The sequence below is a fragment of the Verticillium dahliae genome, genomic scaffold (assembly GCF_000150675.1).
Source record: "Verticillium dahliae VdLs.17 supercont1.7 genomic scaffold, whole genome shotgun sequence".
NCBI lineage: Eukaryota > Fungi > Ascomycota > Sordariomycetes > Glomerellales > Plectosphaerellaceae > Verticillium > Verticillium dahliae.
In genome coordinates, this window is record NW_009276917.1 from 61,128 (window position 1) to 88,298 (window position 27,171).

The window sequence follows — 27,171 nt, forward strand, 5'->3', positions numbered from 1 at the left end:
ATTCGGGGGAGGCGGGCGACGAGACGGTCTTTGCGATTGTCGAGGGCCGGCTGCAGGGCGACGACGGCGAGGCGCTCGCGACGATTCTCGACATTGACCTCGGCGAGACCATTCCGGGCATCGCCAGGGGCCTGTTCTCGGCGCTCCGCGAGCTGGACAGGAGGGGCGTCGCCGTGATTTTTGTGGACGGCGTCGATGACGGGGACGATGTTGCGGCGGCCGTCATGAACAGGCTGCGCAAGGCAGCGTCGGAAACGAGAGTCTGACGACTCGTATGAAGACATGGAGACTCTGATGAAACATGGACACATAGACGAGCTTCAGGGTGACTTATAAAAACATCAAATCATCATCTTGCCCCCCCCCCCGAGGTTTGGCTGGGGGGCTTCTACTTTTCATGACGAACATGACGAACAATGCCTGCGATGAATGCCCTGTAGGACCCGAGAACTCCGTTGCACCCAGCCAGCCACACAACCCCTTTCGCGTCTGCCCCTCCTCTACAGGCCCCTCTACAGGCCCCTCTACAGGCCCTGCCTCAACCAGTCGGCGAGCTTCGACTTTCCCAGTTGCGCCAGGTTGTTGACGCCCTGTTCGCTGAGGTCGATGCGGCGCAGGTCGACGTCCTGGGCGGGAGCCTTGCTCACGCGCTGCACGATGATGGTCGGGTCCGTCTCGAGGATGATGCCGTCGTCGATGATCTCGTCAATGGCGAGCGAGACGAGGTCCTGCAACAGTCAGCTTTGTGTCCTAGACCGGTTTGTCTGGGCCGGTGTGTTCGTGGGCCGGCTTGCGTCTGAGGGCCGGCCGAGATGATGGACGTACGTAGTTCTCGACGCAGGTGCGCTTGTCGACGCTGGACCTGTCATGAACGCAATGAGCTCTGGATCTTCTCCGGTAGACCGTTTTCGGGTAGACCACGGCTAGGACGGTGCCACGACTCACTTGAACAAAAGATGCAAGCTGTCCCTGATGCAGAGGATGGCGTTGTACAGGAGCCTGGCCATTGTCAGCTTCCCGTGGTCCACAGCTTCACAGCGACCTACACCTCGTTCTCGTCGACGCTGCCGACAATGTAGATCATGACATCCGACTCCATCTTGAACACTGCAGACTTCCGTATCAGCAACTTGCGCAGGGCCATGTGTCTCAGCGTCGTGCTCACGGCAGATCCTGTTGTCGTAGAGGATGATATCGCTGGTCTGCTTGGCCGTCTTCTCGAGGAGACCCTTCTCAAACGTCTTTTGCGACTTGACATCGGGGTACGGGTTGGGATGAGCAGAGCCTGCAGGCACCTCGTCAGCCCGGACAACGGAAAACGCCAGCTCGCGTCTGCGGCCCATACCTTCCTTGCCGCCGGTCAGGGCCTCGTGGGGCGCATTGTAGTACCTGGAACTGTCAGTGCCAGGCGAGCGTCTCGGTGGTTCGGGGGTTCGTACTTGGCAAAGAGCCTCGTGCCGTCCTCCGTGTTGAGAATGATGACGGCGTTCACCGAGAAGAGCGATAGAGCGGGCGCCATGATGCTGGTATCTGGTCGAGCTTGAGGTCGGGTCTGGGTATCGCGGTGAGCTTCGGCTTGGTGGGTTGCGATCCGTTACAGCACAAGTGTCCAGCCTGGCGCTCACCACCCACTCACGGCGGCGCATTGGACACGGTGGGTGGGGTTCTCAGTGCCGCGGGCGCACTGTTGAGCCGTTCCGGCCAGCAGCCTTCCGGCCAGCAGCCTTCCGGTACGTACCTCGCCAGCACGGGCACACACAGGAGATGGTGCAGGTGCAGGTGGGGTTAGAAAGGTACAGTACCCTTTCCATGACCGCGTTAAGTGGCACGCGTCGGCAACCCCCTGAAACGCGTCGGGGTTGCCCTAGTGAGCGTGAAAGCGCGTAGAGTGCCAATTTGCTGTCGTCGCCAGCCCACTTCGACTTTCAACCCCCCCTCCCTTCCTGCCATCATCAACCCGCCGTCGCATCCGCTCTTCATCGACAATCGTTGTTCGCTACAGTCGCCCAACATGTCGTCCCCGAGCAAACGATCGACTCGAAGCTCCCAGGCCGGGACACCGCGCCGCTCCACCAGGAACGCAGAGGTCCCCAAGAGCAGCCCCGCGCCCCTCGCTTCCGATGATGCTGAAGCACCCGCCGCATCGCAGACGCCCCGACAGAACCCCCCATCCTCGCGCCTTCAGTCGAGCCCTCTCTTTTACCAGTCGTCTCCCGCCGTAGGAGGCAACCGCCGCACCGGCCCCGCGCTCGGCGATGTGTCCTCGCCGCTTCGACACATGACGAACAGCCAGAGTACCGCTACAGCGGCGCCCAGCTCTCCCTTGCGCCAACAGACCGAGACGCAGTCGATTGACGGCGATAGAACACCCCGCGCCAGCGGCACAGTCAGAGGTCAGAAGCGCAGAGCATACTCAACTCCCGCATGTATACTGACTGACCCCCGTCTCAGACTCATCCCCCGTTCGATATGATCCCAGCTCTAGTCCTGGCCGGTCACGGCCAGCCCAGTCCGAGTTGCGCAGCGAAAGCAGTGCTCTCTTTGTCGGACAGCGCTCCGGCTCTGCCTACTCCCGCAGCCGCCAGGAGATGGGTCTGTCCGCTCAGCCCATTCGCCGTATTTTCCTCAACGAGTCGGGCAGGATCACACGCGACGGCAGTGTGCCTGGTTCGGACCCCGCCTCGTTCAGCAACCGCGACCCCAACACATCAGAGGCCAACCGCCTGGGCGGCGCCAACGAAGCTCTTGTTTGGGGAACAAACATTTCCGTCGACGACTCCTTCACCGCCTTTAAGGACTTTTTGCGCCACTTCACAAAGAAGTATCGCATGTACAAGGACGGGGCCTCGGAGGCCGAGGTCAAGGCGGCGCCCGACGCTGAGTCCAAGCCTTACATGGAGCAGCTCCAGACGATGCTGCTGCTGGGCAACACGAAAATGTACTTGGACCTTGCCGATGTGAACGCCTACCCGCCCACCCGCAAGTTCTGGCACCAGATCCAGTCATATCCCCAGGATCTCGTCCCTATCATGGACCAGTCTGTGCATGACATCATGACGGAACTCGCTGCCGCCGAGGATATGCAGCGTCGGTCCCAGAGTACCGCAGGTCGAAGCTCTCACCAGATCAGCTCGCAAAGCTCCGAACCCGTCTTCCCCAGCTCCGATCGCCCTGACGGAGCCCCTTCGCCGGGCGGCCAGCCAGACCAGCAGTCCATGGAAGATGCGGTATCACAGATGGTCTACAAAGTCAGGCCCTATGGCCTTGCCACCACGACGAACCTGCGCGATCTCAACCCATCTGACCTGGACCAGCTCGTCAGCATCAAGGGTCTCGTCATCCGCACGAGCCCCATCATCCCCGACATGAAGGACGCCTTCTTCCGATGCAACGTCTGCAACCACTCGGTCAACGTCGGTCTCGATCGTGGCAAGATCAGCGAGCCGACCAAGTGCCCCAGGCCCCGATGCGGTTCCGACAACTCGATGCAGATCGTTCACAACCGATGCACATTCGAGGACAAGCAGATCATCAAGCTCCAGGAGACGCCAGACTCTGTACCTGCCGGCCAAACCCCTCACTCTGTGTCTGTGTCGTGTGGCCATGACTTGGTCGACTTTTGCAAAGCCGGTGACCGCGTTGAGCTGACGGGTATCTTTCGATCCAGCCCTGTCAGGGTCAACCCCCGACAGAGGACAATCAAGAGCGTATACAAGACATACGTGGATGTGCTGCATGTGCAAAAGGTGGACAAGAAGAGGATGGGCATGGACCCGTCGACTTTGATGCTCGAAGGCGACGACGAGAACGAGCTCGAGGGCAAGGAGGAGACGCGCAAGCTGACGGCCGAAGAGGAAGCCAAGATTCAAGAAACAGCCGCACGGCCCGACATTTACGATCTCCTGTCACGATCGCTGGCACCATCGATCTACGAAATGGACGATGTCAAGAAGGGCATTCTCCTCCAGCTGTTTGGCGGCACCAACAAGACCTTCCAGAAGGGAGGCAGCCCCAAGTACAGAGGCGACATCAACGTGCTGCTCTGCGGTGACCCCTCGACGTCAAAGTCACAGCTTCTCGGCTACATCCACAAGATTGCTCCTCGCGGCGTCTACACCAGTGGCAAGGGCTCTTCCGCTGTCGGTCTTACCGCATACGTCACGAGAGACCCTGAGAGCAGACAACTTGTGCTCGAATCAGGTGCTCTCGTCCTGTCTGACGGCGGCGTGTGCTGCATCGACGAGTTTGATAAAATGTCCGACGCCACCCGCTCAGTGCTTCACGAAGTCATGGAGCAGCAGACTGTTTCGGTGGCCAAGGCGGGCATCATCACGACGCTGAACGCTCGCACCAGTATTCTGGCCTCGGCCAACCCCATCGGCAGTCGTTACAACCCGGATCTTCCCGTGCCGCAAAACATTGATCTGCCTCCTACCTTGCTGTCTCGTTTCGATCTCGTCTACCTCATCCTGGATCGCGTTGACGAGAAGACGGACCGCAAGCTCGCCCGCCATCTTCTCTCCCTATACCTCGAGGATACACCAGACTCGGCCGCCACGGAGCTGGACATTCTGGTACGTTCCCAAGTCCTGGTACCTCCTTTTTTTGCGAGTGACCAACAACTAACAAACCCCAGCCCGTCGAATTCCTGACCTCCTACATCTCCTACGCCCGCGCCAACATCCACCCGACCATCTCACAGGACGCAGCCCAAGAGCTCGTCGAGAACTACGTCGACATGCGCAAGCTCGGCCAGGACGTCCGCGCCGCCGAGAAGCGCATCACAGCGACGACGCGTCAGCTCGAGTCGATGATCCGTCTCGCCGAAGCGCACGCCAAGATGCGCCTCTCGACGACGGTCACGCGCGACGACGTCAAGGAGGCGTGCCGCCTCATCCGGTCGGCGCTCAAGACGGCGGCCACGGACTCGCAGGGCCGCATCGACATGAGCCTGCTCACCGAGGGCACGAGCTCCGCCGAGCGCAGGCGCCGCGAGGAGATCAAGGACGCCATCCTGCGACTGCTGGACGAGCTCACGAGCGCGGGACAGGCGGTGCGGTACGGCGAGGTCGCCAAGCAGCTGAGCGAGGGCGCGAGCGTGGCTGTCGAGCAGGCTGACTTTAGCGAGACGATGAGGGCGCTGGAGATGGAGGGCCTCATCATGATCAGCGGCGAGGGCGCGAGGAGAAACGTCAGGCGCGTCACGGCTGTGGTGTGAGCGGCGTGGTGGGGAGCATGATCACGAGGTTATGTGGATAGGACTGTGGTTCACGATAATGGCGTATGCGGAGAGGGAACGGCTGTGTTGGGGGGTAATGTCATGATCTCGAATCGTCTCACGCAATGAATACCATTTCTTCGAGGGTGCACGTGAAGCTGTCATCTTTGTGCTCCGAGTCAACCCCCGTGTCGAGCTGACCTAACTGACGTGATTGGCAGGCTTGGTTGGGATCTGGAAATCGACATGGGGGTGGATGGTGTCGCCAAGCTCTTTCTCATCCTCGATCCTCGCATTGACACTTTCATGACTGAAGCTAGCGACGTGTGAGAATGGAAGCTTGGGCCCGGCCTCAGACGCCACCACATATTTTTGGTCCCTCTCGTTTGTGACGCTGGTGTTTGTTCTCTCGATAGGGCGGTCTAACACCGCTCTGAGCAACCACAAGAAAGGAACAAGTCACGCCACGGTCTTCGCTGACTTGCAAGCAGCTCGTCAGCGCTGCACCCATCTTTGTTTGCCATTCATTCGCCACACGACATTCGCCCAGTCATACACGGTCGAGTCACAAAGGGCCGTCGAGCGATGGGGTTCTCTCAGGATTGAAACCAGTGACTCGGCGACGTCGCCTTTGTCGTCCGCCAACGTGAGCAGACGCCTAAGTATGGCCCCATGCGGCATTCCCTTTTCAACAGTCTCGCGCTGCGCTCTGACAGCAACCGCCCGCCATCGCTCCATCGCATCGTTTCTCGAAGCATGAACCATCGCAAGCCAGACCAAGTTTTCAGCGGTATGGAAATCGGCGTACCCCCCAGCCAGCCTCTTCCGCTGCCGCCCCTGAGGCCGAAGAGGAAGCCGGTCGCGCTTCACGAACATAGTCGCTCGTGGGCCGACTTTGGAGGGCCCAGAACCAGCGCCCCGCCACGACCTCCTCCACCGCCGGCTCCGAGGTGGCAGAGCGAGTTATCCCAATGGCAGACCTCGTCTCCGAGACGCTCCTCGGTCGACTCGCCGGAGAACATGTCCTTTGAAAGCGGCGTCCTGCCGCCGGCTCAGAGACCCCGTCTCGACGACGGCCACGCGAGCCTCCTCTCGCTGCCCCTCCGCACCGCCCTCCCCCACGAGCACGACGATGCACAACACGCCAGCAGCCCGGGCAAGCGAGACCTCACGTTGGCAACCGACAACCACGCCCAGGCGACGACGATGCCTGCCTCGCGAACAAGCAGCCTCTACAGCACGGAACAAGACCTGCCGCTCTCCGAGCCGGCGCGCACGCTGGGCCTCTTCGAGCGCGAGCCCGCGCGGCGGCGCGAGTCGCTGCCCGCGGGGCCCCGCTCGCCGAGCCTGCATCACTTCGAGACGCTGCCCGCGCGGCGGAGCAACTACAACGAGCACAGCGTCGACCTGGCGCGGGACCTGTACCACGCGACGGCGACGCAGCTTGCGGTTCTGACGCGGGGTGGCGGGCGCGGGGGCGCGTTGAGCTTCGCGGACAATGTGGGCCAGACGGGACGGAGGAGGGGTGTTCCGGCGAGGGTCGAGACGGGGGCGGTGCCGCCGTTGACGGATGTGGCGAGGACGCCGTATCCGCCGGGGTCGGGGGGTTCGCGGTTCGACGTGGAGGAGACAAAGGTCGGTAGGAGGGAGAGGTATTCGGGGGCGTTTTCGAGGGTCTTTCGGCGTAGGAGTGGTGAGCCGCGCTCTCCTGGGTGGACGAGGCATGGAGATGAGCAGGTGCCTGAGCGGGATGGCGAGCCAGGACCTGTCATCCCCATGAGATCGAGGAGGGCGAGCGGTCCGGATACACCAAGGCCCATCTTTCTCGCCGGGCCTGAGACAGGCTTTGACGCTGAAGTTAAGCCAGGGCCTGCGTCTCCGGGACTGCTGCATAAAATCAACAGGCAGTGGAACGAGCTGTTGGCTCAGGCCAGGAGGACGTCTGGCCACGGACGCACCATTGTGGAGGAGGAGAGACGGCGGGAGGTTCTCAAGGGGAAGATCAAGGTCCTCAACGATGGAGCACAGGTGTGACTGCTTGAGAAGGCAGAACGTTTGGACCAAGCATAGCTGGCACTAGGGAAATAGAGATGATTTGGGCATCATGGACTGGTCAGTGTATCCGTGGTGTCGTTGGTTTGCTTGATCGTGTCCCATCCTTTCGTCGTGTATCAAGCCTGTCGAGGTACAGCACAGACAAGGCTGGCAGGATCGAGGCAGCCCCGCCCCCGCATTCGGCGCCCCGGCCTGATGACGGCCCAGCTCACCCGATCGCGTGCCCCACCAGGTACCTACGGGACCTACCCACTACCTAGGCCCAGGTACCTAGGCGGCAAGAGGCACCGCTAAACCCCACCTGCCTACCTAACAAGCCTAAGTAGCCAAGATGTTTGTGCTTGTGACGGACCTGAATCATCTTGTGACGACACCTCCCATATTCAATACTCCCATCTTCTCCCTCTTCCACCACCATGAGCACAGAACCGCTAGCCGCGTCCACCGATAGCCGCATACTTCACGAGGCCGCTATTCCACCACACGGCATTCCAGCCGGACCTGCTCTGCCTAAACCCACCGAAGAGGACCTCAGCAACTTTGTCACCTACCTGCGGAAAGCCTCGGCTTCTCGACCCGAGGCTGACACAGGGTCCAACCTCGACCACGAACTCGACCACGAACTCGACTCCTCCTACTGGGATGCCGCCGCCATGTCGCCGCTGACAGCGCAATCGGCTGCCGCCCTCGTCCGCCTCCGAGCCTACAGGCCGCCGCCCCTGCCGACATGGGACCGCCTGCCCGCCAGCCGCCGCGCCGCCGTGCTTCTCCTCCTGTTTGCCGATCGCCGTGGCGATTTGAGGGTCGTCATCACCATGCGTGCCGCCAGCCTGCGTAATTACTCTGGACACGCTGCTTTCCCTGGTGGCAAGGCCGATGACGTTCACGAGACGCCCTGTATGTCCACCTCTTCCACTCCTCACTTGCTGCTGCTGCATATATACTCGCCTTGCCGTGCCTCGGATCGAGACCCACCCCGCTGATCCGGCCCAGACCAGATTGCCCGCCGCGAGGCCTTTGAGGAAATCGGCCTGCCCAACATACATCACCCCCTGCCTGCCCCCTTCCGCATCGAGTCGCTCTGCGAACTACCCTGCAACATCGCCCAGACCCAGATCGTCGTGCGCCCCTGCGTCGCCTTCCTGCACACCGACCAGACGACCGAGACGAGACCGCCCGGCGCAGCTGACGCCCACGCCGACGCCCCTCCGCCGGCCGAGGCCATGATCCCCGTCCTCGACGCCAAGGAGGTCGCCGCCGTCTTCTCGGCCCCCTTCCACAACTTCCTGCGCGCCCAGGACGAGGCGACGGGCCGCACCCATCCGCCGGGCCACTGGTACGACGGCCGCTGGGTCCACTTTCGCGAGTCGCCGTGGCGCGTGCACAACTTCTACGTCCCTGTCGACGCGCAGCGCGTGTCCAAGCCCGAGGCGCCACCCGCCGCGGCGCGTGCGCAAGACGAGAAGCAGCAGGAGGAGGCCCCAGCCGACGCCGACGCGCAGGCGCAGACGAAGCTCGCGGCCAAGCTCGAGGAGGAGCAGGTCGCGCGGTACAAGGTCTGGGGCATGACGGCGCACATTCTCGTCGACGCGGCGCGGCTCGCGTACGGCGAGACGCCCGAGTTTGAACACAACCAGCATCACGGCGACGAGGACATTATCAAGACGGTGGAGAAGGAAGGGGGCTTCTTCGACACGAAGAAGCCCAAGCCCGACGTCGTTTCCGACCCGGCTCTCAAGGAGGAGACCGAGGCTGCAGCAGACGCAGGCGAGCCGGCCAAGATGTAGAGTTTCTTCTCCTACTTTGCATTCAAGCCATGCCGACGTGTCCGTCGCATACTGATGTAGATATCCCATGACAGCAGCAACCTTTAGACGAATGAAATGAGACTCCAGCTTGACACTCTCCCATCTGCCTTGAACAGGACCCGCGACGCAAACAAACGTGTCTTAATGGCAGGCGTTGTCCTTGGTGGAGGACGTCGAGTTGCCGAAGAGAAGGTAGCCCACGAACGCCCCGAGCGCCACAGCAACCATGACCCAGCCGTTGTACGTCATGAAGATCAACCTGCGCCGTCAGCAAACCCCGATTCTCGGACCATCCACCTCCGACTACCCCTACAAGCGAGAGGGCGAGGGAGCAAAGGAGAGAGCGAAAGGAACAGAGGGAAACTCACATGATCATAAAGGCGTAAAAGTTCTGCAGCGCGTAGAGCACAGCCTTGACGACGTGCGCGGTCTTGCTCGCCTCAACCTGCTGCGATCCTGTCCAGAGGAAGGGCGTGGTCTCAGTATCGGGTTCTCGGTCACCGGTGGCTTTATCGAGCGGGACACGTCTTTAGCCGCCGAGCGCTCAGACTCGAGGGATGGGGAGACACGCCATGACGGGGTGGGAGACCAGGGGAGGTTTGAGGGCGAGGGCGAGAGTGAGGGGGAGAGCGGGGGGCACGTACTGGGGAGGTTTGTGACACGCTTGTTGACAGCCGTCTCGTAGCGGCGGGAGGCGGCGCGGAGGGCCTCGTAGCCGGCGGTCAGAGCGACGACGAGCACGAGTGACAGGACGAGGGAGAAGGTCGAGTCGATGCGCCATTGACGGAAGACGATGCAGAGGTTGCTGGTGTCCCAGGTGAAGAGCATCTGAAGGGTGGCACGGGTTAGCTGGTGCCTACCTAGTGCCTACCTAGGCAGAGGTGGAGAGGGTGACTTGCGTTCATGCTGCACTGGGCGCCGCCCATGTCGCCGTGGTCCATTCCGCCGTGGCCATGGTCCATGCCGCCATGGCCAGAGTCGCCGTGATCCATGTGAGAGTGGTCCATTGTGTCTGTTCGTGTGCTTCACCGGGTGTCGTGGCCGATTATGGGGTACGGGAATCTAGTGGGTAGAGTTCTGGAGACGTCGAGTCGAAGACGCAGGAAGAAGAAATGCAAAGGTATAGAATCGGAATCGCAAAAGACAAATGCTCTCAAATGCGCGCAAATGGCTAATATGGATAGCTTCGAGGTTGCTGTTGGTGGTTCGACTGCTCGACAGCACGAGGTCAGCAGGGCGTCACTAGCAGTTGAGGTGTTACAGGTACGACCTCGATCCGGTTAGCGCAGCCGTTTACCCCACCACGTTGTCGGCGCGGCAGATGCAATTGCATTCACACATGCACTTAGCGGGTATGATGCATCTAAGGCACATTACGGTGCCTAAGGAACACCGTCGACTGCATCTCCTCATCCCTTTTGTTTCGATGTCTCCCGTTCCTCGCTGACCGAAACGAAGAGCGGCTTCTTCTTGGCGGACGGCATGGTTGCCTCTCTCAGTGCCGACAGAGCCGTTGCCCACTCTGGATCCGACTTTAGATATTCCGCGTTTCCGAGTGCCGTGACCCCCCAAACGTCTGTCATTCTGGCATTCGCCCCTGCGTCGAGCAGTGCCATGACCGCCGCCCTCGCTCTGTGTCGCACAGCGAGCATGAGGGGTGTCGAGTCGTCCTTGCCCGGATGCCCGGGGTTGACGTCGGCGCCGTATTCTCGCAGCATCTTGATGAGGGGCGTGTTGTTCGCGTACGCCGCCCAGTGCATCGTCGTTGAGCCGTCTGGACCACGCCCGTTGACGTCGCCGCCCGCGCGGATAATAGCCTGGGCGTAGACCCACTGGGACTCGAGATAGAGGTGCGTGAGGAGGTTGGCTGTCCCTCCCTCCTTGGAGTCTGGATCCTCCCCGTTGTCGAGGAGGAGCTGCATCATGGCTGGTGTATCGTCCTTGTTGAACAGGATGGACATCTGCAGAAGCGAGGCGTCGTACAACAGCGCGCGGCACCGGTCGTGGTATTTGCGCTCGTGCTGTGGATGAATCTTGTCCGTGGCGATCGTCGCCGGGATAAACCTGTTGAGCGCGGCGCCGTGTTCGATCAGGAGCTTGGCGTGCTCCCGCTGCTCCAGCAGCACGGCGACCTGGATCGGCCGCAACCCTGGAAGCAGAAGTGCGTCAGCTGGAACAGACTCTTCGGGTACAAGAGCTCGTGGAGTTGAGGAATTCTTTGCGTACCTGTGTCCGCCTCGGGATAATCGGGGTTGAGCCCCTACTGCAGTAGAATCTCGAGAGACCGTGTATCACCACGCTCGATGGCTCGATGCAGAAGCGGTGTCGAGCCGATGCCGCTCCCCAGTCTCATTGAACAAGCCCGGATGACGGGCTGCACGGAATCCAGGTCCGTCACATGTTGCGGCAGCCAGGTGAAGAATTCCGTGGCGAACTGGCCCATGGAGCAGCCCCGCTCGATGAGAAGACCAGCTACGTTCCAGGACTGCTCTCGCAAGGCGAACTGGAAAGGGGTCTCGCTGCGAGAGTTCTTCCTGTTGATGATGCTCGGCTCATGCTTGATGAGAATGTCTGCCGTTTCCCTGTCGTCGTACGAGACGCAAATGTGCAACACAGTCTGGCCCTCTGGCGATCGCCGGTTCAGGCCAGCGTCCTGGGACAGGACATACTCCACGGCGGCTCGGTCTCCAGACGTCACAGCTTCCAAGAGCGTTTTTGGCGCGCGCGCAGACCCGTTACCGACAGCTTCTTCCGTGTCTACCGCACTGTTGGCCTGCTCTGGACTGCATGGAAACCTGTCAGCAAGAATGATAAGGCGATAGGTGACTGATGTATACCCACAACGCGTCAATAGGCGGAGGAGCAGCTGGGATCGTGGCAATCTCTAGGCGATCAAAGTAGTTGCGGATCCCGAAACTCACATCTGTCCTGCCCGCTACGCTTACGATCTGACCATCACTCGTCACGCTTCTCAGATCATCTTCTAGCTTGTCGCGAAATCGCTGCCGGGTAGCACGGCTCGCAGGGCTCGCACCCCGGTTCAGCTTCATGTTGAGCTCGGCAATATCCATACGAATCGCGTGATACCCTTTGCCGGCCACCGTACTGCATCGTCTGTCAGCCCGACTGTAGAGGACCTCGCTGGGCCGAACGGATGGTAAGGTACCCATTGAGGACGGTGACGGCCATGTTCAGGTTGTCCCTAGAATCAAACAGTCTCGTCTTGAGAGCCTGCCTCGACTTTTGCCGCCAGGACCAGTGCATCATTTGTCGCAAGCTCCGCCTCTCCACCACGCCAGGTGTCGTCGGCGTGCGAGGCTTGAAGGCGCTCAGCTCGGCATACAGGCCGCTGCTGGCATCCTCACACTGTTTCACGCAGCTCATCAGAGTCTCCGACAGCAGCTCATCGACGTCTTTGAACTCGTCCAGCGAGCACAATGTCTTTGTGCTGTTCAAAATCGTGGCCAGGGATATGAGGTTCGACCCCAGATCGCGAATATCGTCGGGCGCGTCTCGGATTTCATTGACCAGATTCGTGAGCTTAAAGGCCGCATCGATGGCAAAGATGACGAGGCCGGCCACTCCAGTCGTCACCTCCATGAAGAAATGCGATGATCTGTTCGACTGGGGATAATACGAATGTTGAGCCAGCACTCGCGACTAGGCTGCACGGTGTTTCTAGAGCTATGGTCATGGCTTGCCATCACGCGCCAAGACTATGAGAGCCTTGAGCTGCGTGGACGTCCAATCCCTGCGAGGCACTGCGAATGAGGCCTGCAGCTGTACCACCTATATGCTCAGCCTCCATCTCTCAGCATCGCCCAGCATTGCTAGCCGCAGAGGATTTCGATGTGTTTCCATCAGCTTGCCGTAGATACCTGCCTATCTACGCAGCGATTCTGTGAAAAGCGCGGCATGCCTTTCAACGAATGTGAGCTACCATCATGGAATTTCCATTCTACACAGTGAAGGCTAATCACCCCGTGAGAAGCAGGCCTAGTTTTCTCGGGCCGGGTGACCCGTAGCGAAGGTAGATTTCCTCTTCGACCCATTGTCACCCTCGTCCTGGTACTCGATGCACGTTCTCCCATCTAGTCCGAATCGCATCTGGCTCTCTTTTCTTCGTTACAGCCTGCCAATGTAGGCAGGTGATCGGGGTCAGTTGTCCCACTGATGGGGGTCAACCATACAGGGAAAAAACCCCTGGCACCAAGAGCCTGCTTAGTGCTCACCTCACCCCATGCAACGCTGCCAGCGAAAGCCGACTCTCGTTAGGAGCCGAACCTGTTGCAGCTTTGTGGCAATATCTCTCAGCACGCTTGCAGGTCCGCCCGGGTATCTCCAGGGCCAAGAGATTTGATCGGGTCGACTGCCATAGGGCTTAGACCAAAGTCCCTTCATGCTCGGCCTAGCCCGCGGGCCTGGGTCGACGGTTCGGCGAGCTAAGCTGCGAACGGCACTCATCCCGCATGCCAATCTCCATGATCCAGTCTAGGACTCGGATGCCGCACGAATTACAGCGCTGGACGAGGGTTTGGGGGCTAGTAGTTCCTCGAGGACCCGATCTCCGTTTGCCGTGCCATCGCTCTGTTGAAGGATTCCGGCGGAACGACTTAGGAGCATGCAGGCTGGAAAAGAGCTCAACAAGGCCGAGGGGCATTCCATGTTTCGATGATGACCAGGGCGAGGGTTCGTCTCCTCCGTGGATTCATATAAGGGACGCGAGGAGGACAGAAGCATGAGTGCAGATTACTCCAACGGCCTCAAAGGCATCCTCACCCACCTGGCCATCTCTCCTGACGCCCGACAACATGATCGGCTGTCGACTTTCTGCTGGGCTGCTGGCTCTGGCTCTCTGGATAGTCCAGGTCCAGGCCAAGTCGGTTTTCGCGCATTTCATGCTGTCTAACACCGCTGGCTTTACTGTAGCAGACTATCAGCGTGAGATCGGCCTTGCCCAAGAAGCGCACATTGATGGCTTTGCCGTCAACTTCTCCATGGATGAGGACACTACTGACGTCAACCTTCCGCTCTTCTTCACTGCTGCTGAAAGCAAGGGCTTCAAGCTTTTTCTTTCGTTTGACTATGCTGGCAACGGCGCGTGGCTGCAAGACACCGTTATAACCATGATCAAGAAAGTAGGTCCAACCAACATGCTGCTCAAACTCGCGCCGCCCGAATGCAGAGCTTATACTCACAACACCTTGCTTTAGTATGCCGCCTCGTCAGCCTATTTCCGCCGCGGCTCTCAGCCCCTCGTCTCCACGTTTGAGGGTCCCAAATCTTCTTCCGACTGGCCCACAATCAAGAAGGAGACCGGGTGCTTCTTCATCCCATCCTGGTCCTCCCTAGGAGCCAAGAAGGCTGTGGCCCTCGGCATCGCTGATGGTCTATTCAGCTGGGCCGCTTGGGCTGAAGGCCCGAACCGCAAGAACACCGAGGTCGACGCCTCCTACCTTGATTTTATGAAGGGCATGCCTTACATGATGCCGGTCGCCCCTTGGTTCTACACCAACATGCCGGGCTTTGACAAGAACTGGCTTTGGAGGGGCGACCACACCTGGTTTGATCGCTGGGCCCACATCTGGTACTTGCAACCCGAGTTTGTGCAAATCGTAAGTTATGCTTGTTGCACGATTCCTGCCTCTCTTGTTACATACTCGATACAAAGCCTAACGCGGCTCTAGATCTCGTGGAACGATTATGGAGAGTCCCATTACATCGGTCCTCTGGACGAGGGGCAATACTCTGCATTTGCTGCCGACAGAGGCAACTCGCCTTTCAACTATGTTCGGGATATGCCCCATGACGGATGGCGTGATATGCTGCCTTATGTCATCGACACATACAAGAACAACATCTCGACGGTGTCTCGTGAGACCCTGACTACTTGGTACCGGTTGAACCCAGGTTCAGCCTGCTCGAGTGGCGGAACAACAGGAAACACAGCCGCCCAGCATCAGACGGTGTACTCTCCCGCCGAACTTTCAGAGGACCGCATCTTCTATTCAGCGCTACTGGGCTCCAATGCGGCAGCGACAGTCTCTATCGGTGGCAAGGCCCAGGCCCAATGGGCCTGGGACTCCATCCCCGACGGAGGCGTAGGCATCTACCACGGCAGTGTGCCTTTCAACGGCGCCACAGGCGAGGTGGTTGTGACCCTGTCGAGGGGCGGTCTCTCAGTCAAGGGCCCTGCCATCACAACGGACTGCTCCAAGAACGCTGGCCTCAACAACTGGAACGCCTGGGTCGGCAGTTCCAAAGGCGCAGCCGTCTCTGTGACGCCGCCGCGCTCGCTGGGTGACCAAGTTTGCGTCGCCGGCACGGGAGTGAAGGATTTCGGGGCCGCTCATGAGAATTTCGAGGGCATCTGCTCCTTTGCTTGCAACTATGGCTACTGCCCTCGCGGACCCTGTACTTGTACCAAGATGGGCCTCAAGGTGACCGAGCCCAAGTCTCTCAACATTGATGCTTGGCCTGCCGCTGGGTAAGGGGTCCCTCCATCACCACGTCCGCAGCTACCTGCTAACCACCGCCATACCAGAATGACTTGCACGTACGAAGGACTTTGCTCTGTAAGTCTGACTACTTTTCTCAAGACTCTTCTTGAACCCCAATACCATGTACCGTCGGTGCGAAAAGTCTTTCTGACTCACAATACTTACTACTAGTTCTCATGCAACCACAACTATTGTCCTACTGGAGTATGCACGAAGGACGCATCCCTTAAGGGCAAATGTATCATCCCCCAGCCTATCCCGGAGCCAGAAGAGCCAGCGCCCGAGGTGCCGGTGACCCAGCAAGAATGCGTCTCCGGGACTGGACAAGGAAACTTCGGGGGCCTGTGTGACTTTAGCTGTGGCCGCGGATACTGGTCAGTCATCAAATGCCCTCGCCTTACATCCAGTGTGCTAATCTTCTGTAGTCCCTCCCCTTGCACATGCTCCACCAAGGGTCGCATGGTCCAGCCGCCTGCAAGCAAACCCTTTGGCTACCCGCTGGCGAACCTTGGATCCGAGTACATTGGTCTCTGCGCTTTTGCTTGTTCTCGAGGATACTGTCCTCCATCAGCTTGCACGCAGACTCGTCCAGCTGTCCCAGGAGCCATCTTTAAAGAGACGCCGCTTGACGACGACGGCAAGGTGAAGGACATGGCAGCTTGCAAAGCAGCCAATTCCGGCCTCCGTAAGTGACCCTCTCTATTCACGAAACGACAAGATCTGACATTTGTATCACAGCGTGGAAATGCTGTAAGTACTCACTTGGCCATACATTTGCCCCTACATCTAGAATCATGTTGACTCCCAAACAGATAGGAAAGACTGCGGTATCGCTGGAAACATCGGAATCGACCCCTGGAAGAGGTGGGACGCAGTCATGGCCCAAACGACACTCGAAGACATGATGGCATGGTGGGAGCTAATCACCAGAATTCGCAACAACGGCAACCCCGACATCATCCCCCGTTGGTTGACCAACATGCCTGTCGCCGTCGGCTGGATGTGGGGGACCGATCATGACCCGAGCCAGGCCACAGAGCTACCAGAGGACTACTCGTGCGACAAACTGGGCAAGAGTGGATGGTATGTGTGCACCCAGTGGATGTTGTACCCTCTTCTCGAGTGAGTTTTAACATCTGCATCGTACAGCAATGCCATCAGCTGTCAGACCCTCACGTACTCGTCCGTGGCTATGGTCGAGCTCGCCTTCGGAAACCTCAATGCGTTCTACCAAAAGTATTACGATGCTGTTGTCGAAGTCGAGAACCCCATCACGAGCAACGCAAAGAACATGGCGGCCAAGTTTGTGCGGCCACAGACCGGAAACTGGCTTGGCACATTGAAAGTTATCCTGGGTTCTTTCGACACCATATTCGCGTTCACAGGTGCTGGAATTTGGGAGAAGGTAAGGCTGTCACATATTCTACGGCATACGTACACTTGAATCTTCATCTGACTCTACTGGTCAACAGGTTTTGGGCACAGATCAATTCTCCAAGTGGACAAGTGCCAACGATAAAGCAACAAGCGCGCGCGATAGTGTAGGCAGCGCTATCAACGCGTATGAGTTCATGGGAGGCAATGTTTCAGACTCGTGAGTACAACACCCTCCTCACACCTAGAGAACAACGTACATTGTCTTGGCCCAGTCACTAAGTCCACCGCGTCCGAGTAGTGAGCAGGGTGCCATTGATGCGGCCGACTCGGTACAGAAGGCAGCCGAGTTGATGGTGAAGATGCTGAAAGACAGCATTGACAACCTCATGACCTTCTTGTTCAGTGGCGATCCTGCTGGATCAGCTGCCATGATTGGCCTTCTCAACAACGGCCTGTTCGTCTTGAACCCAGCGAAGGACGTGAGCCAGGGTCAGATGGGTACCGTCGTCAAGAAGGTGATCCACGCAAGGCTTGTCACCAATGCTTGGGCGGCCGATGAGTCGTGCGCCCCGGTGGTGGCCGTTGGATCGTTCGAGCGTTTTAACCCGCAGAAGACCACCAATTTCCTGGGCAGCTGGCGCAACGACGCGTACTTGAAGTACGACAACAAAGACTTGTGGGTTATCTGCGTGCCGTCTGTCAAGTCGATTGGAGGAAAGACAAGGGAGAGCAGCACCGCAGAGTATCCGTACGGCTTGCCGGACATCGGCAAGGCAGACAACGACTGGGAGATCACCTGGCAGGAGCTCGCGCGGTCTGCTTATGACGGGTGGAAGGAAAACGGCGAGAAGCTGCCCTTCGGTTTGCGCAAGTCGGCAGACACGGCTACTGGAGGCCCTGACAGTCCGACTTTCCTTCCCCTTCAACAGGGCATCTCAACTCCAGGTTTCTGGCAAGTCCCTGTATGTTCTTCGAAGCTCGTCCAGGACAACGTCACATGGCGGGGACAGAAGGGAAGCCGGAAGTGCACCGATATCTACCCCTGTTGTCAGGTTGTTTGCACCGACCACAAGACTGCAAATGGCGGAATCCAAACAGTGTGTATCTAGGATGAGATGGTGCGTCAGCCATTTTGCTATCCATAGCTCCGTCACCAGCTATGGGTGCCAAAATATTAGTTTATTTGTTCGTTCTGAGCCGATGATTGTCGTCTTGTTGGACGCATCTTGGGTCTGTCAATGGAGTAAGCCGATGGCAAACGCGAGTGCGGACCTTGGTCCTAGTGAAAGAAACGATGTAGTCAGATAAGAATCTAGTGAAAATAAGAGGACACTTCGGCAAAGGGTTCTGGGCTGCATCAAGTGCGGGTTGATCAATTTGAAACATTTCTCATATTGCTCTCTTAGTATACCCTCTTTGAACCTCGCCCATGGTATTTACCTCTCTCCCCTCTCTTTCGATCTCGAAGCACCATTTCCGACATTGTGTTTCATCTCGCATGACTTTTGGGTCCGTTGATCTAGTTACAGACGTTAGACAGCGACTCGTCCTGGCCGACCCAGAAAACGCGGATGATGAGATGCCCGACGGACACGTTGCCACGTCTGACCTGCATGGAGAAGTTCTGGCGCGGGGCGTGGATCCGGCGTTCCTGAACTGCCCAGTGCAGCATCTGAATCCTCTCCTCGTAGCCAATGTCATTCACGTTGTGGTTGTTGTGCGCAGCCCACTCAAACTGGATCCTCATGTCGTTGGGGGCATGGTACGCAGGCGGTGTGAGGCTGGAAGGGTTGCCTTGGACGTTGTTCCAGTCCGTGAGAAGGTTTTCCATAGCATTGAGGACTTGGTCATCGCCGATATTCTCTTCGGTGCCCCACGCAGTTCGGATGTTGGTGTAAAGCCCCGTGTGATCAATGGGCCAGCTGTCCTTGCTGAACCAGTTCCAGTCCCAGCGCTTTTCCACTGCAGGGAGCGTGCTGGTCTCGTCAGACGGGGCTCGAGCCTCCACCTCCTTGGGCTCTTCCCGCTCACCCAGGTTCAAGGCACTGGGGCGGCCGAACAAGCTGCGCTTTCGCTTGCCGGTGGGGTTGGGGCTGTCAGTCGCGGCAACCTTGACAAACACCTTGAAGCCACCGGCATCGCTGTAGTCGTCAAGCGAGATGTATCCAGCCACCTTTCCGTCCGCTTTGTGTCTCGCATGAATGACCCTTGCCGCCGTCCAGGCCGCGGTGTAGTCGATGTTTCGGCGGACATCCGACGAGTCGCACATGGAAACTTCGCACCCGCCCGAGATGGCCAGAGAAACGCAACCAAAGGAAGCCTCTGGGACTGCCTGACCGAAGTGTTCTTCAAGTTTGTTGGTGGCCTCCGAGCAGTCCTTGGTTGTGGCGCGCCACTTGTCAAAGCCCTGGTAGCCATCCGGGATACCCATTGAATTGCAGTTGACAGTCTGAGACGCAGCCAAGTGGGCAGCGCCGAGGCTGAGAAGAGCGGCCGAAAGGAAAGAAGGCATTGTGGTTATTGAAGTGCCACGAATGCGGGTTCTGAACAAGAGTTGCTGAAGGTCGCAAAGTAAATGCTGGGAGGATAGATGGGTGAAGCTAGGAGCTGATGATGTTGTTGTTGAGGAGGAGTGATTGATGATGTTGATGATATCTAAAGAGAGTAGCTTGAAACCTCGTTGGGCATGTGTCTTTTATGCCAGATTGAGTGCAGTCAAGCAAGCTCACTATACCGCGAACTTCGGGTTGTCATGAATGTTCGGGCAGGATCATGATGCCGAAGACCACCTAGAACGACGCTGACATGCTATTTGCAGACTGAGTACGCTGGTAATCAACCCATGCCGCATCTGTATGCATGGACAGCGGACCATCGCAGGTGCTGCTCACCAAGCCTCCTTCGATCACTTGGGAAGTTGTCCGATTGTGGTGATTAGAGATCCAACATCCTCAATGTCAGGATGCCGGCAGTCGAACGGCTGGCTAAAAATAGGGCGCCCGCAGCAGGGTTCCAGCCAAGGAAGGATTTAGAATGCAACTCGCACGCGGCTAGGGCTCCTGGGACATGCGAGCCAAGACCCGTAAATGGTGTTCTTGGCGGGTGTGGCTTGGACTTCGATCCTTTCCCCCACACCCGTGGGATCACCAGGGATGAATAGCCCCTTGTCAGTAGCAATGATCACCCATCACTGCCTTGAACAATTGGGAGAGATAGTAATCCATCAATGTCTTGAATTGTCGCGTGTTTGTAAGCCTGAAGGATCTTGTAGATCAACCGGGAAAAGGCACTGGAAGGAGTGCCGAGATTCACCTCGCATCTGATTTGGCGCTCGGTTACTCCCTACTGAGTCGTGTAAGAAAACCCGAAGCCCAGCGGCAAGCGTATCAGCAAATTATTCTCTCATGATGCCATCCAGAAAATTCAAAGAAGAAGGATTCAGTATACTTTCCTCCGTTTGGTACCCCAAAAGTCTTGGCAACCCGATCTGGACACTGTCGGCTCAGTTATTCTAGACAGGTGCCGGGGAAGCACCCTTACGGGTACCAGAACTGACGCGAGGGCTGATACCAAGAAGCAGTCTTACGGCTTTCTTGGTCAATGATCATGTTTCCAAGAAAGCCGAGGAAGCCGGAGGATCCATGCGTCGTCATCTCAAGCATTGCACAAAATAAAAATCAGGGTCACTGAGGAGACATGAGGTCAGATTTCCTCCTGGAAAGAGGAGACAGTCCTTGATTGGATTCTTCGTAGTCTGTCCAGTGGCAAAGACAACGATGAAAAACATTGACTTTACCGCCACTGCCTAGGAGGAGCGTAGACGATAGTTGAGTATTTCCAACAAGCTGAACCCGTCCCAAAGACCTAGTTGCAAATGCACACACTACTTTGATGTTAGCCTCCATCATGTACGGTAACTGAAGGTGCCTAAACTTACGCATTCTCATTGCAGTGTCCACCATGGATGTTGCCGTGCTGAATCAAACACTAGTCCCTTTGTAAGCAAAGGGAAATTCAAGGTTGACCTCGCCGGAGAGTGTGGAGAGCGGGTGCTTCCTTCAGACTTACAGAAGCGCTACATGCTGCATTTCCCGCATTGGCAGGCCCAATGCTGCCCAACTGGCAAGTGGTCTTCATCATTGAAGGTAGAGAGAGGCCGAAGCCGACGAAGAGAGCCAGGCTAGTTGCAGAAATGAGCTTCATGATTGATGGTGTCAAGAGGGTCTGGGATATGATTGCGCAATTGCTCCAATAAGACGATATGAGTGCTTGCGGAGGGTCTTTATATACCTGTGCAGAGACTATCCTAGAGACAGCTCGAAATGCGCATGAGCTCACGCGTTATTTCGGGTATGAAACCTGGGGTTGGTGAAGGTGCTGCAATGTGGTCATGCGTAAACACATAGGCTACAATTGGAAATGATCTTTCCAAGGTTTACTCCCAAATACCTACGTGCCGCAAGACATTCCATGCAGGCGAGCATTGGGTCCAGTCAGGGCAAGATGAGACAGGCAGGGTGTAGGCACGATTGAGACATGGGGATGACTATGTCGCGAATGGATCACTGCGTCCACTGCGCAGGAATTCATGATCATCACGGATCTCCGCATGTGAGTGCGTAATGTGGAATCTTTCTCGGCACGTCGAAGCGTTTTCAGCTGGGTTCTCAGGGCCCACGTCAAGTTTGTCCAAAAATTGGAATGCCTCTGTTCATAGGGGTTTTGGCTGCACCAAGGCACATCAAGCAGACCGGCAGCCCTATGGGAGCTTGAAACCTCGTCTCAGACGGACTATAATGGGGCACCATGCAGCCAGTATCCTTGCCATCAATGACAGTAGCGATGCAGTGTTCTATAAGCGAGCACTTTTGCCACCTTCTGAAGCATAGATGTTGTGTGAGCTCGCTTGTTCGTCAGGTCAGGTTGTGGGATGAGTTTGTGCCTCCCGTCCCCTGGTGCAAGGACAGGCAAAAGCAGGATGGGTTCCCCTCGGCAATGGCATGGCAGCCGTCTTGTGAAGATAGCATCGGCTGAACCCCTCAAATCTATACCATCGGTGGTTCCAGAACCCGTCCGCAACCCCTCATATACCTGGTACCTCATAGTCAGCATGGCTGTGGCTCCTAGGGTGATGCTGTGCACAGCATGCTCCAGGCCTGCTGTGGATTCCATAACTTTTGACCGCTGTCGCAGCTTGAATTAGCCTTGGAAAAGCGCAAGCAGTTGTCTTGCTCTGGTTGGCGACCATTGTTCCTACAGTATGCTTGCCTACATCAGTACCTTGGTAAACGCGTCGCCCAGCCCTCTTTCCACCAGCCACTCCTCTATGGCTTTCATGTCACCTCGATTCGCGCGTTGCCCCCTCCTTTGCCCTACGGTATCTGTAATCTCCTGCATGTCGGCAAACACTCTCGTCGTGATAGCCTTCTCACGATGACGTTCGCTGACTTTTTTGTGATGTGCCGGAATGTCGCCCCAGCTCTCCGTCTTGATGAACTTCATGTAGTCATCAATGTACTGCGACGGGCCTTCAACACACAGAAGGCCAGGTTTTCCGGCGTACAAGAACCCCGTGAGGTGGTAGTGCGGCGCATTGAAGATGAAGTCGTCGCGCTTGGAGCGTGTCGAAATGGAGGGAAAGTAGAACCAGACTCGAACTAGAGGTCCGCCTCCGTTTGCCGCAGCAGCAGCAGCATCTGATGTGACGTCGACGCGGGCTTCTCGAGATTCCTTGAGCTTTTGAGCTGCCGCCTCTTGAATGGCTTCGACCGTGCTAAAGAGGTCTTCTTCGACCTCAGAGTGCTGGGCGTTGAGGTGGGCTGTTTCTGCTCTGCTGAGCCAGTCCGGCTGCTGGATGCGGACTCGTATCCTTGGTGCTTCTTCCGGCGCATCACTTCCCTCATAGGCGAATGGTGCGTTGATGTCGAGCTGTAGCGACTTGTGGATGTCTGGATCTTGAGGCTCCGGGATTGCCAATGTGAGCAGGAGAGCCACGGCGGGCCACGCGCTGAACGTCGGTACTGCGCCATCCTCGATGCTGGTCTTCAGAGCGCTTAGGATATTTTGCGACTCCTCTCGGATCGTCAACTCTTCTTCTGCGGGAAACATGGCCATCAACAGGTCGACCTGGCCAATCTGGTGCTCGACGAGGTCGCACGGCAGCAAATTCCAATTCCTATCGGACGACATGTTGGCCATGTGTTGACCTCATCTGATGATCTGAGCCAAGGTGGTCCGCGACAAGCAGTTATTTGGCGTTGCTCTTTGATGGCACTCCTCCTTTGCTTGATCCTCAAAACCCGCAAAAACACCAGTCTGCCGATGTCGCCTGTCGAAGGCCACCGAGCTTAGTCATCATTCACCTTGGACTTGGTGTTTACGACACTGACACAAGGTGCCGCCGACTGTAAGAACTGAAGAGGCCTCGCTTCAGGTAAGACAATGGTGAGCAGCCTTTCAATCCCATGCCTCTGCCACGAGCAAAAGGTTTCTGACAAGGCGAATAGTCAAAGCGATGACGAGGCGGGTACCGGCTGATTGATAACGCAGAGGTACACCAATCAGACGACAGTCGCATCACGTCGCGGGTCGCGGGGTCACCATAGGGGAGATGCGGGTGGAGGGGCAAATGCCGCTGAAGTCACAGCCGTCGCGCCGACACTGCCGCGCCTTGCCAGTCAATTTACCGAAGAGGCATTTCAAACGCGATGCTCGTTTTGGTGTGATTTTTTCAAGCAGAATTGAAAATTCATCGAGTCCTGTAAAGAGGCTCGGATAGACTCGGTTTTTCTTGTTGGTTTGTTTGCCATCACTCTCACCAAGCACCACACTTGACAACGCTTCTCAGAATGCTTTCAAATCCCATCAACCTGCCCAAGTGGTGAGTCAATGCCAGCGCCATGTTGCGCTTCAGACAACCTCCTAACTGCCATCCAGGCTCGAAGAGAACTCTCACCTGCTGAAGCCCCCCATCAACAACTACTGCGTCTACAACGATGACTTCACCGTCATGGTACGTTCGCCAGGTGTCCTCGCCACCCTCCCCTTCCTCAGCCATACATACGCGTGAGCGCTCGCTGTTCTAACACAGCCGCCAGATCGTCGGCGGCCCCAACGCCCGCACCGACTACCACATCAACACGACGCCCGAGTGGTTCTACCAGTACAAGGGCGCCATGACCCTCAAGGTCGTCGACCCGGCCGACGGCGCCTTCAAGGACATCGTCATCCGCGAGGGCGACATGTTCCTGCTGCCCGCCAACACGCCGCACAACCCCGTCCGCTTCGCCGACACGGTCGGCGTCGTGCTCGAGCAGCGCCGGCCGCCGGGGAGCCTCGACCGCATGCGCTGGTACTGCGACGGCTGCCGGGCCGTCGTGCACGAGGCGGCCTTTCACTGCACGGACCTCGGCACGCAGATCAAGGCCGCCGTGAACGAGTTCAAGGCCAGCGAGGAGAAGAGGCGGTGCGGCGCGTGCGGGACCATGGCTGAGGCGGCGCCGCGGCCGGGGAGCATTCGGGACCCGAACCGGGAGTCGGCGTGACACGTACGATTTGGGGCAGGGGGGGGGGGGGGGTTGTCTGTGTGACGGCGTTCGGATTGCATGTATAAATTATGAGTTTTCCTGATCCAGGCGCTGTCCATTTGTGATGCGCGATTCATCCCCATGGCCATTGTGACGGTTGGAGTGCCACGCTGAGCGCCACTGCTTCTGTTCTGCCGTTTGGGCAGTGACAAAAATGAAAGAGAATGTGACAAAACTTGGAGATCCGAAGATCTACTACCTGGGGTGAGCCGGGATCGAACCAGCGACCTTTAGATTGACTTCCTGAAGTTGACTTCAGTCTAACGCGCTCCCAACTGCGCCATCCCCCCCTGTTGATGGATTCCGCTGTCGGCCGACCTGTTCATGGCCACAGTGTGGAACGGGGCAGACAGAGGGTTCTTTGGTCGAGAGGCCCCAGTGGTGGTGGGTATGAATGCGTGATATTCCGTCGGCCGGGATTTGTGGCTCCTCGAGCCGTTGTGCGGGTCAAGATGGGGCGAGTCAGCGTCGCGGGCGACGTGCATGGCATTTTGGGGGGAGGCGCAGGAAACAGCAAACGACAGATGGGTCGTGGTATACATTGATATACTTTTGTCTCTCGCGAAGAAAAAAAAAACCCAGATTATGGGGTGCCTCTGGGGGTGTCAAACATGCTGAACTCATAGCTCTCACGTCTCCTTGAACTCGTAAGAGCTCGTCGACTCCTCCACGGCATACTCAATCCTGCCCTCGACAAGCTCCTTGCCGTTGACGCGCACTCCGCCAGTGATGACATCGCCGGGACCCGCGGGGCCGACGCCAGCCGGCGTGCCCGTCAGGATGATGTCGCCCTTCTCGAGCGTCATGACCTTGGAGATGTCGGCCAGCAGACGGGGCAGGCGGAAGAGCATGAGGTTCGTGGACGCGTCCTGCTTCGTCTCGCCGTTGAGCTTGAGGAAGACCTCGACGTTGTGGGGGTCGGGGATGGAGGCCTTGGGGATGATGTTGCTCATGGGCAGGAACGTGTCGAAGCCCTTGGCGATGCTCCAGGGCAGGCCCTTCTTCTTGGCCTCGTTCTGGACGTTGCGCGCCGTCAGGTCGATGGACATGGCGTAGGCTGTAGAGCTGTTAGCATGCAGGTGCATGGGAGGGCCTCCGTTGGTGTACAGACCCTCAATGGCGTCGAGAGCGCCCTGCTCGTCGTTGGGGTCAAAGTCGCGAATCTGCCTGCCAACGACGGCGGCGAGCTCAATCTCGTAGTGCATGTCGACGCCCTTGGGCCGCTGGATGGCGCCGCCACCGGGCAGGAGGATGGATGATGTGGGCTTCAAAAAGAAGAAGGGCTGCTTGGGCTTGGCCGAATTGAGCTCCTTGATGTGGTCGCTGAGCACATGAGGCTGAGGGTTAGCCCCGGGTTCGCGGAAAGGAGTTTCGGGGCAAGGGGGAAGGGGGCTGCCCTACGCGTAGTTGCGGCCGACGCAGACAACCTTGCCGGCTGTCCGCAGAGAAGAGGCCGTAGCCATCGAGCGCTTGAAGAGGAGCGACATGGTTGAGGTGAGGAGTGGCGATGAGTGAGGCTGGTGACGATGGTCATGACATGAGAGTGTATTTCAATAAACCGACACGCGCTCCTGGTTCGGAGGTCTGCGTGGGTCTCGGGTCTCGGTCCGAGGAATCGGTACCATTGCCGAGTTTGGGGTTTGAGAATTGGGCTGTGACAATGCGGCTGAAGGACGTTAAGCTCGTGACAATGCTATATTATCCTTATTTACACATCCACTGGAGATGCTCCCGCGAGCCTCTGATGATTGGCGGTCTGATGTTCTCATATTGTGAGGCAATCGATTTCTTGTGGGCGGGATGAACACTGCGACTTCCACATTCGCTGACTAAGGCGGAACCCTTAGTGATGAAATTGGCGAAGCTGGACCTTGCCATTCCCAGAGAGACTGGCCGAGACCTGCACTCACAGTGGCCAGCAGCTTGGGCGCATTTCGTCTCATCCCATCAGCAGGTCTAAGACATGCAAGATTGGTCGTGCGTGTGGAGCTGCACCCTGCATTTGAAAGTTGACTCGCTCGACATAGTAATTAAATGCTCGAATGAGCAAGCTGTGCTCGACAAGCTGTGCTCGACTCAATAAAGCGAAATAAAGGCCTAGGTGACTTGATCCAAGAGCCAACATCAAACAGGGTGGCACATATGAAGGCCGCCGCATATCGTCGCCTGACACATGTCATTTCCTTCACCTCGACGACTCCTCGTTGGCGTCTTCCCATGACGGAGGCAAAAGAGGGTGTGGCCCGTTCGCGGCTGATTTCGCAGGTCGCGACCAGAGCCACAGGTCGGAGGCGGGGTCGAGGCTCCCAGATGGCAGAATTCGTGTGGGGGGCACTCAAGGCACTGCAACCCAGTTGCCACACGGGGATTAGCCCTGGGGGGGGGGGGGGGCTGGCTTCCTTGTTCCCGCAGCCCAGCGGGGTTCGCGACCCACGGCCCCAGTGGGCTCTCAAGGCTCTCCTTTCTGTCCGATCCACCGCTTTACATTAGACTATCCTGAACCTTACCCCGGCTTGGCCGTCTCTTTTTTGGGGGCTTTGGGGGAAAAAAAATTCAAAAAGTTTTTGTATTCTAGGTTTTAAACTGTCCAAATTTTGTGGGCGTTTGTCCCCGCGACGGGGGACCGG

The 27,171-nt window shown here is 57.8% G+C and overlaps 12 protein-coding genes and 1 non-coding gene across 13 annotated transcripts; 5 read left to right on the top strand and 8 right to left on the bottom strand.

The window, feature by feature from the left end:
- Window positions 1-524: 524 nt before the first annotated feature.
- On the bottom strand, window positions 525-1,519 carry VDAG_04095 (coatomer zeta subunit; the record flags this gene model as incomplete). Its single annotated transcript, XM_009650542.1, has 7 exons — window positions 525-728; window positions 826-862; window positions 946-999; window positions 1,047-1,107; window positions 1,166-1,285; window positions 1,346-1,389; window positions 1,440-1,519. The coding sequence occupies 7 exons, from the start codon at window positions 1,517-1,519 to the stop codon at window positions 525-527; spliced, it is 600 nt and encodes a 199-aa protein (XP_009648837.1).
- A 492-nt stretch (window positions 1,520-2,011) lies between these two features.
- VDAG_04096 (DNA replication licensing factor mcm4) lies at window positions 2,012-5,218 on the top strand (the record flags this gene model as incomplete). The annotated part of the gene is made up of 3 exons (XM_009650543.1): window positions 2,012-2,393; window positions 2,452-4,574; window positions 4,637-5,218. 3 exons carry the CDS (start codon window positions 2,012-2,014, stop codon window positions 5,216-5,218), a joined length of 3,087 nt encoding a protein of 1,028 aa, XP_009648838.1.
- Window positions 5,219-5,974: 756 nt separating this feature from the next.
- On the top strand, window positions 5,975-7,252 carry VDAG_04097 (uncharacterized protein; the record flags this gene model as incomplete). Its single annotated transcript, XM_009650544.1, has 1 exon — window positions 5,975-7,252. One exon carries the CDS (start codon window positions 5,975-5,977, stop codon window positions 7,250-7,252), a length of 1,278 nt encoding a protein of 425 aa, XP_009648839.1.
- A 437-nt stretch (window positions 7,253-7,689) lies between these two features.
- On the top strand, window positions 7,690-9,060 carry VDAG_04098 (peroxisomal coenzyme A diphosphatase; the record flags this gene model as incomplete). The annotated part of the gene is made up of 2 exons (XM_009650545.1): window positions 7,690-8,170; window positions 8,267-9,060. The coding sequence occupies 2 exons, from the start codon at window positions 7,690-7,692 to the stop codon at window positions 9,058-9,060; spliced, it is 1,275 nt and encodes a 424-aa protein (XP_009648840.1).
- A 162-nt stretch (window positions 9,061-9,222) lies between these two features.
- On the bottom strand, window positions 9,223-9,909 carry VDAG_04099 (uncharacterized protein; the record flags this gene model as incomplete). The annotated part of the gene is made up of 3 exons (XM_009650546.1): window positions 9,223-9,340; window positions 9,450-9,537; window positions 9,726-9,909. 3 exons carry the CDS (start codon window positions 9,907-9,909, stop codon window positions 9,223-9,225), a joined length of 390 nt encoding a protein of 129 aa, XP_009648841.1.
- A 581-nt stretch (window positions 9,910-10,490) lies between these two features.
- On the bottom strand, window positions 10,491-12,681 carry VDAG_04100 (uncharacterized protein; the record flags this gene model as incomplete). The annotated part of the gene is made up of 4 exons (XM_009650547.1): window positions 10,491-11,042; window positions 11,462-11,864; window positions 11,923-12,186; window positions 12,248-12,681. 4 exons carry the CDS (start codon window positions 12,679-12,681, stop codon window positions 10,491-10,493), a joined length of 1,653 nt encoding a protein of 550 aa, XP_009648842.1.
- A 1,211-nt stretch (window positions 12,682-13,892) lies between these two features.
- On the top strand, window positions 13,893-18,153 carry VDAG_04101 (glucan endo-1,3-alpha-glucosidase agn1; the record flags this gene model as incomplete). The annotated part of the gene is made up of 11 exons (XM_009650548.1): window positions 13,893-14,219; window positions 14,295-14,696; window positions 14,769-15,568; window positions 15,626-15,656; window positions 15,753-15,925; window positions 16,007-16,266; window positions 16,320-16,331; window positions 16,394-16,664; window positions 16,731-16,986; window positions 17,054-17,175; window positions 17,206-18,153. The coding sequence occupies 11 exons, from the start codon at window positions 13,893-13,895 to the stop codon at window positions 18,065-18,067; spliced, it is 3,516 nt and encodes a 1,171-aa protein (XP_009648843.1). The 3' UTR covers window positions 18,068-18,153.
- Window positions 18,154-18,477: 324 nt separating this feature from the next.
- On the bottom strand, window positions 18,478-19,470 carry VDAG_04102 (uncharacterized protein; the record flags this gene model as incomplete). Its single annotated transcript, XM_009650549.1, has 1 exon — window positions 18,478-19,470. The coding sequence occupies one exon, from the start codon at window positions 19,468-19,470 to the stop codon at window positions 18,478-18,480; it is 993 nt and encodes a 330-aa protein (XP_009648844.1).
- A 1,207-nt stretch (window positions 19,471-20,677) lies between these two features.
- VDAG_04103 (uncharacterized protein) lies at window positions 20,678-21,199 on the bottom strand. The gene is made up of 3 exons (XM_009650550.1): window positions 21,027-21,199; window positions 20,896-20,945; window positions 20,678-20,841 (listed from the first exon to the last, which is right to left on the bottom strand). The coding sequence occupies exons 1-3, from the start codon at window positions 21,159-21,161 to the stop codon at window positions 20,823-20,825; spliced, it is 204 nt and encodes a 67-aa protein (XP_009648845.1). The 5' UTR covers window positions 21,162-21,199; the 3' UTR covers window positions 20,678-20,822.
- Window positions 21,200-22,226: 1,027 nt separating this feature from the next.
- VDAG_04104 (uncharacterized protein) lies at window positions 22,227-23,147 on the bottom strand (the record flags this gene model as incomplete). Its single annotated transcript, XM_009650551.1, has 1 exon — window positions 22,227-23,147. The coding sequence occupies one exon, from the start codon at window positions 23,145-23,147 to the stop codon at window positions 22,227-22,229; it is 921 nt and encodes a 306-aa protein (XP_009648846.1).
- Window positions 23,148-23,806: 659 nt separating this feature from the next.
- VDAG_04105 (3-hydroxyanthranilate 3,4-dioxygenase) lies at window positions 23,807-24,502 on the top strand (the record flags this gene model as incomplete). Its single annotated transcript, XM_009650552.1, has 3 exons — window positions 23,807-23,838; window positions 23,895-23,970; window positions 24,056-24,502. The coding sequence occupies 3 exons, from the start codon at window positions 23,807-23,809 to the stop codon at window positions 24,500-24,502; spliced, it is 555 nt and encodes a 184-aa protein (XP_009648847.1).
- Window positions 24,503-24,744: 242 nt separating this feature from the next.
- VDAG_20133 lies at window positions 24,745-24,834 on the bottom strand. The gene has a single exon. It is a non-coding gene; the product is annotated as a tRNA-Phe (tRNA).
- Window positions 24,835-25,173: 339 nt separating this feature from the next.
- On the bottom strand, window positions 25,174-26,031 carry VDAG_04106 (fumarylacetoacetate hydrolase domain-containing protein; the record flags this gene model as incomplete). The annotated part of the gene is made up of 3 exons (XM_009650553.1): window positions 25,174-25,601; window positions 25,656-25,867; window positions 25,946-26,031. The coding sequence occupies 3 exons, from the start codon at window positions 26,029-26,031 to the stop codon at window positions 25,174-25,176; spliced, it is 726 nt and encodes a 241-aa protein (XP_009648848.1).
- Window positions 26,032-27,171: the final 1,140 nt, after the last annotated feature.